Below are 16,062 nucleotides of genomic sequence, written 5' to 3'. Positions count from 1 at the left end.
TCAGTTAAGGCCTGAAGACGGTGTACGGAAGCACTGAAACTGGTAGCCATATAATAAAAAAGATCGTACGGACAGCGGTAGGCGTTCCAATTTGCCGGCCGCTGGTGGCCGAGCGGTTCTAGGCGCTTCAGTCTGGAACCGCGCGACCGCTACGGTCGCAGGGTCGAATCCTGCCTCTTGCATGGACGTGTGTGATGTCCTTAGGTCTGTTAGGTTTAAGTAGCTCTAAGTTCTAGGGGACTGATGACCTCAGATCTTAAGTCCCATAGTGCTCAGATCCATTTGAACCATTTTTTGTTCAAATTTATTATATAACTGAAAGGACGAAGTCCCTCAAACCTCCAGTCAGAAGGATGTAGGGGAATGCGGCGCAAGACGGGGAGGTAGGGTAAGACGGGGAAGGGCTATAAGCTACAGTTAGAGTATTGGCATCTGTGGATAGCTACGTCAACATCATCAATACACAGGGCCCACTGTGTTGACATTGCTGAAACTTAGTTTCGCGGCGGTTTCTGTGAGCTTTGCAAGGTACGTGCAATTGTTATACTGATTTGCAGTATTTTACACGTTTCGAGGTCCTAAAACATGTGTTTCGTGAACATTTGTCCAGACTATATAGCACTGAATTTTTTTTTTTGGTCATCAGTCTACTGACTGGTTTGATGCGGCCCGCCACGAATTCCTTTCCTGTGCTAACCTCTTCATCTCAGAGTAGCACTTGCAACCTACGTCCTCAATTATTTGCTTGACGTATTCCAATCTCTGTCTTCCTCTACATTTTTTGCCCTCTACAGCTCCCACTAGTACCATGGAAGTCATTCCCTCATGTCTTAGCAGATGTCCTATCATCCTGCCCCTTCTCCTTATCAGTGTTTTCCACATATTCCTTTCCTCTCCGATTCTGCGTAGAACCTCCTCATTCCTTACCTTATCAGTCCACCTAGTTTTCAACATTCGTCTATAGCACCACATCTCAAATGCTTCGATTCTCTTCTGTTCCGGTTTTCCCACAGTCCATGTTTCACTACCATACAATGCTGTACTCCAGACGTAGATCCTCAGAAATTTCTTCCTCAAATTAAGGCCGGTATTTGATATTAGTAGACTTATCTTGGCCAGAAATGCCTTTTTTTGCCATAGCGAGTCTGCTTTTGATGTCCTCCTTGCTCCGTCCGTCATTGGTTATTTTACTGCCTAGGTAGCAGAATTCCTTAACTTCATTGACTTCGTGACCATCAATCCTGATGTTAAGTTTCTCGCTGTTCTCATTTCTACTACTTCTCATTACCTTCGTCTTTCTCCGATTTACTCTCAAACCATACTGTGTACTCATTAGACTGTTCATTCCGTTCAGCAGATCATTTAATTCTTCTTCACTTTCACTCAGGATAGCAATGTCATCAGCGAATTGTATCATTGATATCCTTTCACCTTGTATTTTAATTCCACTCCTGAACCTTTCTTTTATTTCCATCACTGCTTCCTCGAAGTACAAATTGAATAGTAGGGGCGAAAGGCTGCAGCCTTGTCTTACACCCTTCTTAATACGAGCACTTCGTTCTTGATCGTCCACTCTTATTATTCCCTCTTGGTTGTTGTACATATTGCATATGACCCGTCTCTCCCTATAGCTTACCCCTACTTTTCTCAGAATCTCGAACAGCTTGCACCATTTTATATTGTCGAACGCTTTTTCCAGGTCGACAAATCCTATGAAAGTGTCTTGATTTTTCTCTAGCCTTGCTTCCATTATTAGCCGTAACGTCAGAATTGCCTCTCTCGTCCCATTACTTTTCCTAAAGCCAAACTGATCGTCACCTAGCGCATTCTCAATTTTCTTTTCCATTCTTCTGTATATTATCCTTGTAAGCAGCTTCGATGCATGAGCTGTTAAGCTGATTGTGTGATAATTCTCGCACTTGTCAGCTCTTGCCGTCTTCGGAATTGTGTGGATGATGCTTTTCCGAAAGTCAGATGGTATATCGCCAGACACATATATTCTACACACCAACGTGAATAGTCGTTTTTTGCCACTTCCCCCAATGATTTTAGAAATTCTGATGGAATGTTATCTATCCCTTCTGCCTTATTTGACCGTAAGTCCTCCAAAGCTCTTTTAAATTCCGATTGTAATACTCGATCCCCTATCTCTTCTAAATCGACTCCTGTTTCTTCTTCTATCACATCAGACAAATCTTCACCCTCATAGAGGCTTTCAATGTATTCTTTCCACCTACCTGCTCTCTCCTCTGCATTTAACAGTGGGATTCCTGTTGCACTCTTAATGTTACCACCGTTGCTTTTAATGTCACCAAAGGTTGTTTTGGCTTTCCTGTATGCTGAGTCTGTCCTTCCGACAATCATATCTTTTTCGATGTCTTCACATTTTTCCTGCAGCCATTTCGTCTTAGCTTCCCTGCACTTCCTATTTATTTCATTCCTCAGCGACTTGTATTTCTGTGTTCCTGATTTTCCCGGAACATGTTTGTACTTCCTCCTTTCATCAATCAACTGAAGTATTTCTTCTGTTACCCATGGTTTCTTCGCAGCTACCTTCTTTGTACCTTCCCAACTTCTGTGATGGTCCTTTTTAGAGATGTCCATTCCTCTTCAACTGTACTGCCTACTGCGCTATTCCTTATTGCTGTGTCTATAGCGTTAGAGAACTTCAAACGTATCTCGCCATTCCTTAGTACTTCCGTATTCCACTTCTTTGCGTATTGATTCTTCCTGACTAATGTCTTGAACTTCAGCCTACTCTTCATCACTACTATATTGTGATCTGAGTCTATATCTGCTCCTGGGTACGCCTTACAATCCAGTATCTGATTTCGGAATCTCTGTCTGACCATGACGTAATCTAATTGAAATCTTCCCGTATCTCCCGGCCTTTTCCAAGTATACCTCCTCCTCTTGTGATTCTTGAACAGGGTATTCGCTATTATTAGCTGAAACTTGTTACAGAACTCAATTAGTCTTTCTCCTCTTTCATTCCTTGTCCCAAGTGCATATTCTCCTGTAACCTTTTCTTCTACTCCTTCCCCTACAATTGCATTCCAGTCGCCCCTGACTATTAGATTTTCGTCCCCCTTTACATACTGCATCACCCTTTCAATATCCTCATACACTTTCTCTATCTGTTCATCTTCAGCTTGCGACGTCGGCATGTATACCGGAACTATCGTTGTCGGTGTTGGTCTGCTGTCGATTCTGATTAGAACAACCCGGTCACTGAACTGTTCACAGTAACACACCCTCTGCCCTACCTTCCTATTCATAACGAATCCTACACCTGTTATACCATTTTCTGATGCTGTTGACATTACCCGATGCTCATCTGACCAGAAATCCTTGTCTTCCTTCCACTTCACTTCACTGACCCCTACTATATCTAGATTGAGCCTTTGCATTCCCTTTTCAGCTTTTCTAGTTTCCCTACCACGTTCAAGCTTCTGACATTCCACGCCCCGACTCGTAGAACGTTATCCTTTCGTAGATTATTCAATCTTTTTCTCATGGTAACCTCCCCCTTGGCAGTCCCCTCCCGCACTCATCATAGTCCAGCCAATTTTCACGAAATATTTACAAATTACATACCCGTACGTTCCGCTTGACTCATTCTATTATTGAATATCTTGTCAATAACCCTATAGCAGTTCTTGATTTTAACATTCACTTACAGACAGGAAAGGAAAGCGAAAGGCTTTAATTTGTATGCTTGGAAGATGAAATGGCCAGAACCGTAAACTTTCCCTGTACTGTATCTTGAGCGTTATGTTACAAGTACACAAATTAACTTTGTAGCTAGCATTTTCTGAAGACTGCGGCTCTAGAAAATACATCAACGGTATACGGTACACCATAGCTTACATTTCGAATTTCGAGGGCATGTATTTCGGTGCCGTACGTCTCCATTGTTACAATCATTGTTAACAATGATTTCTCTTAGTTAACGAAGGATAAACATACTTCATTTTTTGAGGTTTCATATTTCAAAATCTGATACCCTAGCGGCCACTCTCAGCATTTTATCTGTATATCAAATTAGACACTAAGCTTTCAAACAATATTAAAAAATAAAATACAAAAATGTTGAAATGACTGCTTTGATGTGAACATATGGCTTAGAAGAACTACAAGAAAGCACATAAGAATTTAGTGCAGTACAATTTCAGTCCATATCCTTATTGGCATTTAATAACCTCAGCGTTGTGGAGAAGTTAAATATTAACCTCCCTTTTCTTGCTCCATATCGGTTGGCACTTGCATGACTGATATAGGTTGCAACAATGCTGTGTGTCTACCACTTTATGAATTCTGTATTACCACAGTGAGATTGATCCTGCTTTATGGCGAAATTATTAGAATATTTATCACTCTTGCGATTTATCATATGCAAAAATGATATATCAGTAAATGATAATCACCTTGCAGTGATTCTGCAATGTTCGAGCCACACTTTTTTCTGGGAACACACAGGATTGCTTGAATGCTCATATATTAACGCAAAGTTTTTGCGAACTATTGAACTTACGCAGCACGGTGTTTCCGTTATGCAGATTCTCAACGCCCATGGAAATGCTGCGCACAGCAAAGTCCATCTTGAGGTCCTCCACCGTGAGGTACTCGTGGCCGTGCACCTCCTGGGGCCGCGCGCGGAAGTATACCTTTGCCTTCACACCCTCTGAAATAAAAAAAACGACACTCGTGATTATTATCATCATACTGACAACATAAAAGTTTTTAAAGTTCGCAATTTCATCTCGTAAAGATCACTGGTTACTGCATTTCTATTATCAGGGATACTACATCCATTGTGAAGCGGTTATTTACGAAGAACAAAATTCAGTCTATAAGCATCATTACAGGCATGAAAAGTTGATATTTACTGCCAAAAGAAATCGGTTGTGTTCAAGGAACAATGATTTTGCGCTCAGTGCCAACGAAACCGATTGATCATGAAAGACGCGCGACTAGCCGGACGCACAGCTTCATGTAATAACACACACACACACACACACACACATATATATATATATATATATATATATATATATATATATATATATATATATATATGCTGATATGAATATAACGACCACTGGTTGCAATTATCAGTTATGGTTTCCGAATATTGAGAGTCTTGCATACCGAAAGCATTTTCGGTTTTTAACTCACTAAGTACTGAAAAAATATGTGCTCCTTAACATTTCAAGATTCAGTGATTCGTTTTCAATCAGTATACAGAAAGAGGATTACTCGAAAACTATTAATCATAAAAATTGAAGAAGTATAGGATTTTCAATATTAATCCGCCTTTAAAGCGAATAATACTCATATTATCATTGAGACTGGAGAGGGAAGAGAAAGTAAGGCTAGTTAATCCATACATATTATAAAAATGATGTACATATGTATACATCTATGCGTATGTGTTTCACATCTCCTCCTAAACTACTTGACCGATATGAATCAAACTTATTGCACATATCACTTACTGTCTGGGAAGAATCGTTGCGGGGCTAAGAACCATCTATTTATCAAAGGAATTGGGTTAGGGATGGGAAAGCAGTGTAGCCCGCGATGTGCGAATACCCATACTTTATTCACCCAACATTTGAGAATGAGAGCACTTCGTGAGTCGCAACTTACTTTACACATAATTTAAAACCTTTAGGAAAACTTTTGTCGCTGACACCCCTCTCAAAACAATGAAAGGGAAATAGTCGCTTACTACATCTTTGCTGTTCATAGAGCAAAAGGCCATCTGAAGCATGACATTTTATTTAATTACTTCTTTACTACTAACTGTGCTCGCGAACCTTTTTCCAAATGGTATTCAGGAATGAACCACCAAAATCATATAACTCTATGACGCATAGTTCAGGAGATATGACAGCACAAAAAACGAGATACATGAAATACTGGAGCATCAGGGATGAGCATTTAATTTATTACTTAATTGCTACTAACTCGCAACACGTTTCGCAGACAGGGTCCACATACGCCACTGAACATACCTCCGAAACTACATCATAGTAAGACCAGTAGGCCAGGAGACGTGACGTCAAATGCCAAGATGAGTGAGAAACTGCCGCATCGGTGCACTAGTGACGTCATGGTTACCATGGCACCGACTTTTAACTGGTGGACTGAAATGTGCCTAGCCTCCACGCCACGGTTAGGTTTAAGCTTTTACGCTTTCAGTTGCACTCTAGTGCAGCGGTTTAGAAGAAATAACACAGGCTAATGTCTTTTACAATCACTGACATATGTGCATAAAAGTTGGTTTTAAAAATTATTATTGCCGCTACTACTATCAGTTCTACCACAGAAAAATGAGGAGGCCGGGCCTCCCTTGCCTCCTCTAAGCAGCCACCATTGGTGGAAGGAGCATTTGGACTGAGTGAGTGTGAGGAGGAGATAGACAGAGAGAGTGACAGGAGTGGATCGACTAATAGAAGACTGGAATAAATACATTCAAGCGCAATGTAGGATATGCAGGTAGTGAGAGAATACAGGAAACAGTAAATGAAAGAAGAAGACAGTTTTCTGCCACACGAAGGCAGTTATAGTTATAGCTTTTAAAAAATTAGAATGCGGAATAACCCGAGACACACAGGGATGCAACTTCTGGAATACATTTGGTTAGGCAAAATTGTAGAATTCACATCTGCGTCTATACTCCGCAATGTGTGGTGAAGTGTGCTTTTCGTCCTGCGGATGTAGATATTGGAGCATAAAGCAAGGGTATACAAGAGTTCAGGTCATTATTAGCGAAGACGATTGCGCTAAAGTTTAGTAGAAAACGTAAACAAAATTTTAGGAAGTACAAAATCTATAAATTGCAAAGCGATGATAAAAAATTTAGGGCAAGTAAAGAAAGCGATCGCAGTTCAGAAGAGAAGTAAAAAGAACTAAGAGAAATAAGAACAAATAAGCATTGAGGTACGCTGTTGGTTTACTAAAGACAACGTTAAATACCCGCCAATCGATTTAAAAAAAATACCAGGAATTAAAAGACGATAAAAATGCAATAACGTAAATACGGGTTTTCAAACGTCCGCAAAACACAATGTATTTCTTTTTTTCTATTTACCCAGACATTTATTACTCCGTGTCATCTGTATATTTGCTCTATTTCTGTGAAAAATTATACACAGTTCATGGCTATCTTTTTAAAATTGCAAACTATAACACGTGACATTTTATGTTTTGTTTCATTAATCACCTGAAATTAAACTCATTAAGAAAGTGGTTTCGTACAGTTTTATGATTTTACAGCGCGTCACCTACAACGTTTACCCTTTTTGAGAGTAGCAGTGGTATAAGCCCTGTACTTACGTTTTCCGTTTTTTTTTGTGAGTCATTTGTGTGTTTCTTGCTTTGATTGTAATTACACACACTTTTACATACTTATATAGATCGCCCTCGCCTGTTACCACACATTTTGACACACAGGATGAGATCTTAGAGTAAACTTACATCGCCATACTCATTGGGAGACACAATGTTGTTGTTAAGAGTCACTTGTTTCTCACTTTGTTTTTGTCCAGCGTGGTGCTAATGTTGAAACATTTGTTGCCATATTTCGTGGTGCATCTACTAGGGAGAAACTTATTTGTTGTGTGTGTGCCCGATGGCGCGTAAGAGAGACAGAGAGAGAGAGAGAGAGAGAGAACGTGACCGGAGGAGTGGAGTTGAGAAAAAGATGTTTTCATATGGATAAAGATTTTGATATACTATGTTTTCTATGAGCAAACGTCTTTGTATAATTCGTTAAGTGTTGCAGGCATTTTTGTAGCACAGTGTTGTCTATTGATTCGGAACTACACTCCTGGAAATTGAAATAAGAACACCGTGAATTCATTGTCCCAGGAAGGGGAAACTTTATTGACACATTCCTGGGGTCAGATACATCACACGATCACACTGACAGAACCACAGGCACATAGACACAGGCAACAGAGCATGCACAATGTCGGCGCTAGTACAATGTATATCCGCCTTTCGCAGCAATACAGGCTGCTATTCTCCCATGGAGACGATCGTAGAGATGCTGGATGTAGTCCTGTGGAACGGCTTGCCATGCCATTTCCACCTGGCGCCTCAGTTGGACCAGCGTTCGTGCTGGACGTGCAGACCGCGTGAGACGACGCTTCATCCAGTCCCAAACATGCTCAATGGGGGACAGATCCGGAGATCTTGCTGGCCAGGGTAGTTGGCTTACACCTTCTAGAGCACGTTGGGTGGCACGGGATACATGCGGACGTGCATTGTCCTGTTGGAACAGCAAGTTCCCTTGCCGGTCTAGGAATGGTAGAACGATGGGTTCGATGACGGTTTGGATGTACCGTGCACTATTCAGTGTCCCCTCGACGATCACCAGTGGTGTACGGCCAATGTAGGAGATCGCTCCCCACACCATGAAGCCGGGTGTTGGCCCTGTGTGCCTCGGTCGTATGCAGTCCTCATTGTGGCGCTCACCTGCACGGCGCCAAACAGGCATACGACCATCATTGGCACCAAGGCAGAAGCGACTCTCATCGCTGAAGACGACACGTTTCCATTCGTCCCTCCATTCACGCCTGTCGCGACACCACTGGAGGCGGGCTGCACGATGTTGGGGCGTGAGCGGAAGACGGCCTAACGGTGTGCGGGACCGTAGCCCAGCTTCATGGAGACGGTTGCGAATGGTCCTCGCCGATACCCCAGGAGCAACAGTGTCCCTAATTTGCTGGGAAGTGGCGGTGCGGTCCCCTACGGCACTGCGTAGGATCCTACGGTCTTGGCGTGCATCCATGCGTCGCTGCGATCCGGTCCCAGGTCGACGGGCACGTGCACCTTCCGCTGACCACTAGCGACAACATCGATGTAGTGTGGAGACCTCACGCCCCACGTGTTAAGCAATTCGGCGGTACGTCCACCCGGCCTCCCGCATGCCCACTATACGCCCTCGCTCAAAGTCCGTCAACTGCACATACGGTTCACATCCACGCTGTCGCGGCATGCTACCAGTGTTAAAGACTGCGATGGAGCTCCGTATGCCACGGCAAACTGGCTGACACTGACGGCGGCGGTGCACAAATGCTGCGCAGCTAGCGCCATTCGACGGCCAACACCGCGGTTCCTGGTGTGTCCGCTGTGCCGTGCGTGTGATAGTTGCTTGTACAGCCCTCTCGCAGTGTCCGGAGCAAGTATGGTGGGTCTGACACACCGGTGTCAATGTGTTCTTTTTTCCATTTCCAGGAGTGTATCTTGCATCTCTGAGTACAGAAACTGAGCTGCAATTTAAACACTGCTTAACAATCACCAGCAGAAACTATAGTTATGAAAGTATCAATCACTTTCTCTATTACCTGAGCAGAGAAAACTGGAAAGAGATTTTTAACCGCAAACCCAGAATGGAGAATAATAACTTTATCAGTAATTTTTCCACATATTTTGATCTGTGCTTCTCTCCAACACAGAGGAAACTATTCACAAGGAAAACAAAAAATAAATGGACCAGTCCTGGGATTTTGGTACTCTCAAACAAAAAATGATTAATATACATATTGTCCAAACATCTCACGTCACCAGGATTTATACTTATTACAAAACCTATAAAACGATCTTAAAAAATGTTGTCAAACAAGCAGAAATAATGGCAAATGACACATTCATAAAAAATTCTGCTAATAACATGAGAGTCATATGGAATATTGTAAGGAAGGAAACTGCAGCAAACAGACAGATTTCAATAATATTGATTGCCTAATGGAGAAATCAGTTGTGATAACTGAAACTACAATAATTGGAAAGAAATTTAATTCCTACTTTACACAGATAGCTGAACATCTTATAAATCAAAATTTACAGAATACTCCCAGAAATCAATCCACATGTATTATAAACAATCAATCTATTTTCCTATACCCTACCAGTGACAAGGAAATACTTGTTATAATCAAAGAACTGAAGCCCAAATTCCCTGTTGATACTGACAATAACCTACATCTTGAAGAAATGTGCTCCCCTCATAGCAAGGCCACTTGTCGACACTTGTAACAGTTCTCTATCAGAAGGGATGTTTCCAGAAAAACTAAAGAGAGCAAAAGTAAAAACTCTGTTCAAGAAAGGCATAAAGGTAGAAGTATCAAACTACAGGCCTGTTTCACTACTATCTGTTTTTACCAAAACCTGTTATAAAAGACTAATCAGTTTTATAGAAAAAATAATTACTTCTAAAATACGCAACATTGACTCCGAAAATCTAAATCTACTGAGACTGATATTGCTGCATTCCTAAATGAGGCCTTAAATGCAATAGCAAAGAGCATATCTCAGCCATATTTCTAGACCACTCTAAAGTATTCATTGTCGTCAATCACAACTCCTTGCTTAAGAAACTTGAAGTGGTACGTATTAGGGACTCATCATATCTCCAAAATATAGAGCACGTAGTTGAGCTTGCTAACCAAGAAAGGTACAAGATAATGTCCTACTGCTCAGAAAAGCAGAGCATTATGTATGATGTACCGTAAGACTCCATTCTAGGACAAATTCTGGTTCTACTCTTTGTAAATGATTTAGAACCGACCAGTCCACGCCATAAATGCAAAAAATTGGCAGATGACACAGATGTGCTAATAAAAGGAAGGACCAGAGAAGAATTACTGAATGGGATTAAAAAGTGTACCACCCACATTACAGACTGGCTTCCTGGAAACAATTTGGTAATAAACACAGAAAAAACGGTTACAATGCACTTACACATAATACAAAATAAATGTACATAACACCAGACATAGAGCCGTTTACCAGAATCCTTGAAAATGTAAGCTCTACAAAATTTCTTGGAACATGGACCCAAGAAGATCTAAGATAGATCCAACATTCATAATACATTATAAATAAATTAAATACCATTTGTTGTACTATCAAAATTCTCTCTGGTTGCACTTTGAAAGAGACACTAAAAATGTATACTTGGCCCAGGCAGAATCTTTACTGTGGCATGGCATAATCTTCTGGGGCAATCCATCTGCCTGCAAAAGTTGTTTTATATGTGAAAAGAGAATTGTAAGGGCCATAGAAAATGCTGGCTCAAGAATCTTATTTAATAAACTTCATATTATTCCACTACCATGTGTATATATCTTACAAGGAATAATATTTGTTAGGAAATCTTAGAAAATAGCAACAATCTTGTATCAACTACCCAGAGTATCCATCTGAACAAAATAAGCAGAAAGCAGGATATACATGTTCAATATGCATACACCACACTAAAACAGAATGGACGACTGCTAACAAAAGACAGGTTATACAAGAAGCTACCTAGTAACATTAAATCAATATAAGACTCTTCAAAATTTAAAACTACTGTCCATAAATATTTATTGCAAACGTGTTGTTATAGTATAGGTGAATATCCTGAAACATAAAAATTTGTTGCCAAATATTAACAGAAGAATGTATGAAATGTTATCAAAAGTTGTATGTAAAAAGAAAAGCTGATGGAATCACTTGTGTTAAATATTATGTATGAAAACTGAATTTTCAGCTGTGATAATACCAAGCCTAAATCAATGTAAATATTCTTCTACATTTTAAAAATGTGTATCATAAATCACAATGACTTATAACATGTTGTATACCTTGTGCTACAAATCATTAGAAGGACCACTAAAAAATGAAATGAAATGAAACTTCTTTTTGTATATGATAGTGCTCCTCTGTTGTAAGTGTTTGGTAGAGACTATTGCTTTCTCTGAGGATGTATAGATCAATTACAATATGATTTGGTCAGTGGTTTTCCTCTGTGAGATGATCTGCAAAAGTGGAGTGTGAACTATGACTTTTTAAGGCTCTGAGATGTGAAGGACAGCTAAATGTGCAGCATGTTTGCCCTGAGTCGACAATTTGGTACGAACTGCAAGTTAGCTGATAGATTCTAGCTTTTCTTCCCATTTGTCAGTGCAGGTCATGTTGGTGTTGAGATTTTTATGTGCTCGTTGTTTGTGCAGAATGATATTTATAGTCCTTGTATCTTCAGTAAATTCCCTACTTTGGGGATGTTTTTGTTGCTTTATATTTGTATGTGCTGTGCAATGTTCCTTGATATTGCCTCCGCTCGTCTATGTTCCCTGTGTCTCTATGTGTTGGTGCTCCTGGGTCCTTGTTTTGGCTGGTGAGTTGTCATTGGTTTGTTCCTTTTAAATTGCTTTTTTTAAAATGTTGTTGTTTAATTTGTTCTTTGTTTGTATTCTTTACCCTTTCTCTCTGATGTATTTGTTTAGTTCCTGTGTGTAGCTGAACATATCTAATGTGACCTGTATAGTATGGATATAAAACTTCAATGTTTGTGTTGCAATGGGTGATTGGACTGGCTGTGAATAGTTGTGGATTTACTGCATAGTTCAAAATTATGGTTGTTGTTTATAATGTGTATGGCGATGTCTAGGAATTTTACCATCCTGTCTGCTTCTGTCTCAATTATGAACTTAATTTCAGGATGGACTATGTTTATGTCACTGTGTTGGTGTTTTATCCAGGTGTCTGTATCATCTACCTAACAAACAATGTCATTTAGGTAGCAGTGCTGGTGTGTATCCTTGTATTGTTTTGGATGTACACTACTGGGCTTTACATTGCTACACCACGAAGATGACGCGCTACAGACGCGACATTTAACCGAAAGGAAGAAGATGCTATGATATGCAAATGATTAGCTTTTCAGAGCATTCACACAAGATTGGCGCCGGTGGCGACACCTACAACACGCTGACATGAGGAAAGTTTCGAATCGATTTCTCATACACAAACAGCAGTTGACCGGCGTTGCCTGGTGAAACGTTGGTGTGATGCCTCGTGTAAGGAGCAGAAATGCGTACCATCACGTTTCCGACTTTGATAGAGGTCGGATTGTAGCCTATGGGGTTTGCGGTTTATCGTATACCGAAATTGCTGCCCGCGTTGATCGAGATCCAATGACTATTAGCAGAATATGGAATCGGTGGGCTCAGGAGGGTAATACGGAACGCCGTGCTGGATCCCAACGGCCTCGTATCACTAGCAGTCGAGATAACAGACATCTTATCCGCATGGCTGTAACAGATCGTGCACCCACGTCTCGATCCCTGAGTCAACAGATGGGGACGTTTGCAAGACAACAACCATCTGCACGAACATTACGACGTCGTTTGCAGCAGCATGGCCTATCATCTTGGAGACCATGGCTGCGGTTACCCTTGACGCTGCACCACAGGCAGGGGCGCCTACGATGGAGTACTCAACGATGAACCTGGGTGCACGAATGGCAAAACGTCATTTTTTCGGATGGATCCAGATTCTGTTTACAGCATCATGATGGCCGCATCCGCGACATCGCGGTGAACTCACATTGGAAGCGTGTATGCGTCATCGCTATACTGGCGTATCACCCAGCGTGATGGTATGGGGTGGCATTGGTTACACGTCTCGGTCACCTCTTGTTCGCATTGACGGCACTTTGAACAGTGGACGTTACATTTCAGATGTGTTACGACCCGTGGTTCTACCCTTCATTCCCTGCGAAACCCTACATTTCAGCAGGATAATGCAAGACCGCATGTTGCAGGTACTGTACGTGCCTTTCTGGATACAGACAATGTTCGACTGCTGCCCTGCTTCTCCAGATCTCTCACCAACTGAAAACGCCTGGTCAATGGCGGCCGAGCAACTGGCTTGTTACAATACGCCAGTCACTACTCTTGATGAAGTTTGGTATGGTGTTGAAGCTGCATGGGCAGCTGTACCTGTACACGCCATCCAATCTCTGTTTCACTCATTGCCCAGGCGTATAAATGCCGTTATTACGGCCAGAAGTGGTTGTTCTGGGTACTGAGTTCTCAGGATCTATGCACCCAAATTGCGTGAAAAAGTAATCACATGTCAGTTCTAGTATAATATATTTGTCCAATGAATACCCGTTTATCATCTGCATTACTTCTTGGTGTAGCAATTTTAATGGCCAGTAGTGAATAGTTCCATTGAATATTTTGTTTTCATTGTGGTTGAGAAACATGTTGGCAAGTAGGTGACTAATGGGTGAGCCCATGGGAAGGATTGCCTAGTGACAAGTGTGTGGTTGCATGATTGATGTAACACAAGGCAGACAATGAGATTGATAATGAGAGGATTCAAGGAAAGATTTAATAAGGCCTCACTGTAGAAGGCAAATGGATTGACAAAGACGAGCATTTGCTTCACACAGTGTTAAAAACAGGCCACAGGGTGGAAGAAGAAACATGGTGATGGAGTCCCTACTTTGAATGAACGATCTCCTATGAAGTCAACATGTAAATGTGCTTTGGAACTCTGTATACCAAGGACAACAATAAAGAATCACATGAGAAAAGATTTTAAGGTCACACAATTTCAACTGATATTCATAAACTAGTTATTGCATATGTACTAGAATGTGTGCATTTTAGCATGCTGTGCTTTGTTAACTCAGTTACCAAATGCAATGAACCATCCAAAGGTTATGTTTCTAGATCAGTGTGCCATTTACCAAACTCATGTGTTAGAAATATTGTTATTTTGGCCACAGTGATTCCTCATTACATTGTTGACTTAGAAAAGAACCTGCCTCATGTAGTAATAGAGCAGCGATGACATCACAACATCTGCTTGGACTGTACGTCTTTGAAGTGTATGAGTTCCTAAATGACAATTTTCCAGAATAGCGGATGGATTGTGGTCCATCAGCAACACCAGCTTCCTTGAAATGGCCACCAGGAATTCCTGATCTCATCACTCTACAGCTACATCTACATCTACATCTACATCTCTTTGTGGGGAGTCATTAATGCACATGTGTATGCATGCTTTTACATAAATTAAGAACTGTGCAATGCTGTTGAGGCATTTCACACAATAACACTAGAAATGCTAAAAAGTTTGTTAAGAATAACGTAGAGGTGTATGAAAACGTCTTTACAGCATGGTGGGGAACATACTGAAATGTTGCACACTTAATGCGTTAGTTAGTACTTGTACTAAAACAAATCAAATCAAATAAATCAGGATTCAATACTAAAGGGTATGGGGACTTCTTGTCCACCATGTAGGTTATATCAAAGGTACAGGGTTTGTTGTTGGTGGTATGCTTAAGTCTTTTCTGTTAGTTCATTGGAGTTTTGTATGTTTCTGTTTTCTGTGAAAGTGTACAGTTTGTGTAATAATGTAAGAATATATCTAGCTAAGTGGTCATATGATGCATTTCTGAAGCTGACTATTGCTCTAATTAATGTTGGGTTTGTGCATTTATAGAAAACAATTTAAATTTAGTGTTTTGGAATATTTGTGCCACATACTTTGATTGAAAATAAGTGCTGGTAACTTTGAGGGGTTTTATAATTTTCCATGTAGTTGTTTGGTACATCATGATGGGATCACTGATTGTTATAACGATATCGTTCTCATCTAGGATTTCTTTTCATTTGTTGATGTTTTCAGTTTAACGAGCTTCAACCCCATCATGAAAACACATGGTAAAAAAAGGAAGCCAGCAGTACTGGTCACTCAGGCAAAAAAGACACTGCGGATTGGAAAGAAGTGAATGAGTAGCCAAAATGTGAAAATACTGAAAAGGAAATAGTGCTATTGCAGTTTATACAGCATAACAGGAAATTACACATGGTTTTTGGAAATTACAAATAAGAGGTATTATTACAATAGCCTTCAGACCCCTGCCTAGCACAGACACACTATCTGAATCCATGTCTGGCTCAACTGTCAATTGAAAACTCAAATCAGAAAACGGAATGACTGCCTTGTAAATACCTTCAGAAGGTAAAATGACAGCTTTGCCAATAGACACATTTAAAAATACACACAGCATCCTAGCTTTCAGTAAGAAACCTGCTTCTTCAGGAATGAGAATATGGAAAGTTAAAAATGAAAGGCAGGTCACTTAGACTCCAGGATGAGTGATTCACTTGGGGTCTGAGTAACATATCATTCATTTTTAATCTTCCCCACTCTATTTCTCTCTCTTCTCTGAGGAATAGTGGAAATAATTATGGTGATGGG

General features: G+C 40.7%; 1 protein-coding gene across 1 annotated transcript in view; it reads right to left on the bottom strand.

Annotated features, from left to right (window-relative positions):
• The window catches only part of LOC126457269 (protein takeout), a 66,901-nt gene that overhangs the window by 3,562 nt on the left and 47,277 nt on the right, over positions 1-16,062 (bottom strand). The window contains exon 5 of the mRNA XM_050093433.1: positions 4,535-4,684. Within this exon, the coding sequence (XP_049949390.1) occupies positions 4,535-4,684 (150 nt within the window). The remainder of the gene's footprint in view (positions 1-4,534; positions 4,685-16,062) is intronic.

Source organism: Schistocerca serialis, chromosome 2, assembly GCF_023864345.2.
Source record: "Schistocerca serialis cubense isolate TAMUIC-IGC-003099 chromosome 2, iqSchSeri2.2, whole genome shotgun sequence".
Taxonomy (NCBI): Eukaryota; Metazoa; Arthropoda; class Insecta; order Orthoptera; family Acrididae; genus Schistocerca; species Schistocerca serialis.
This window is presented reverse-complemented; position numbering and strand designations above follow the sequence as displayed.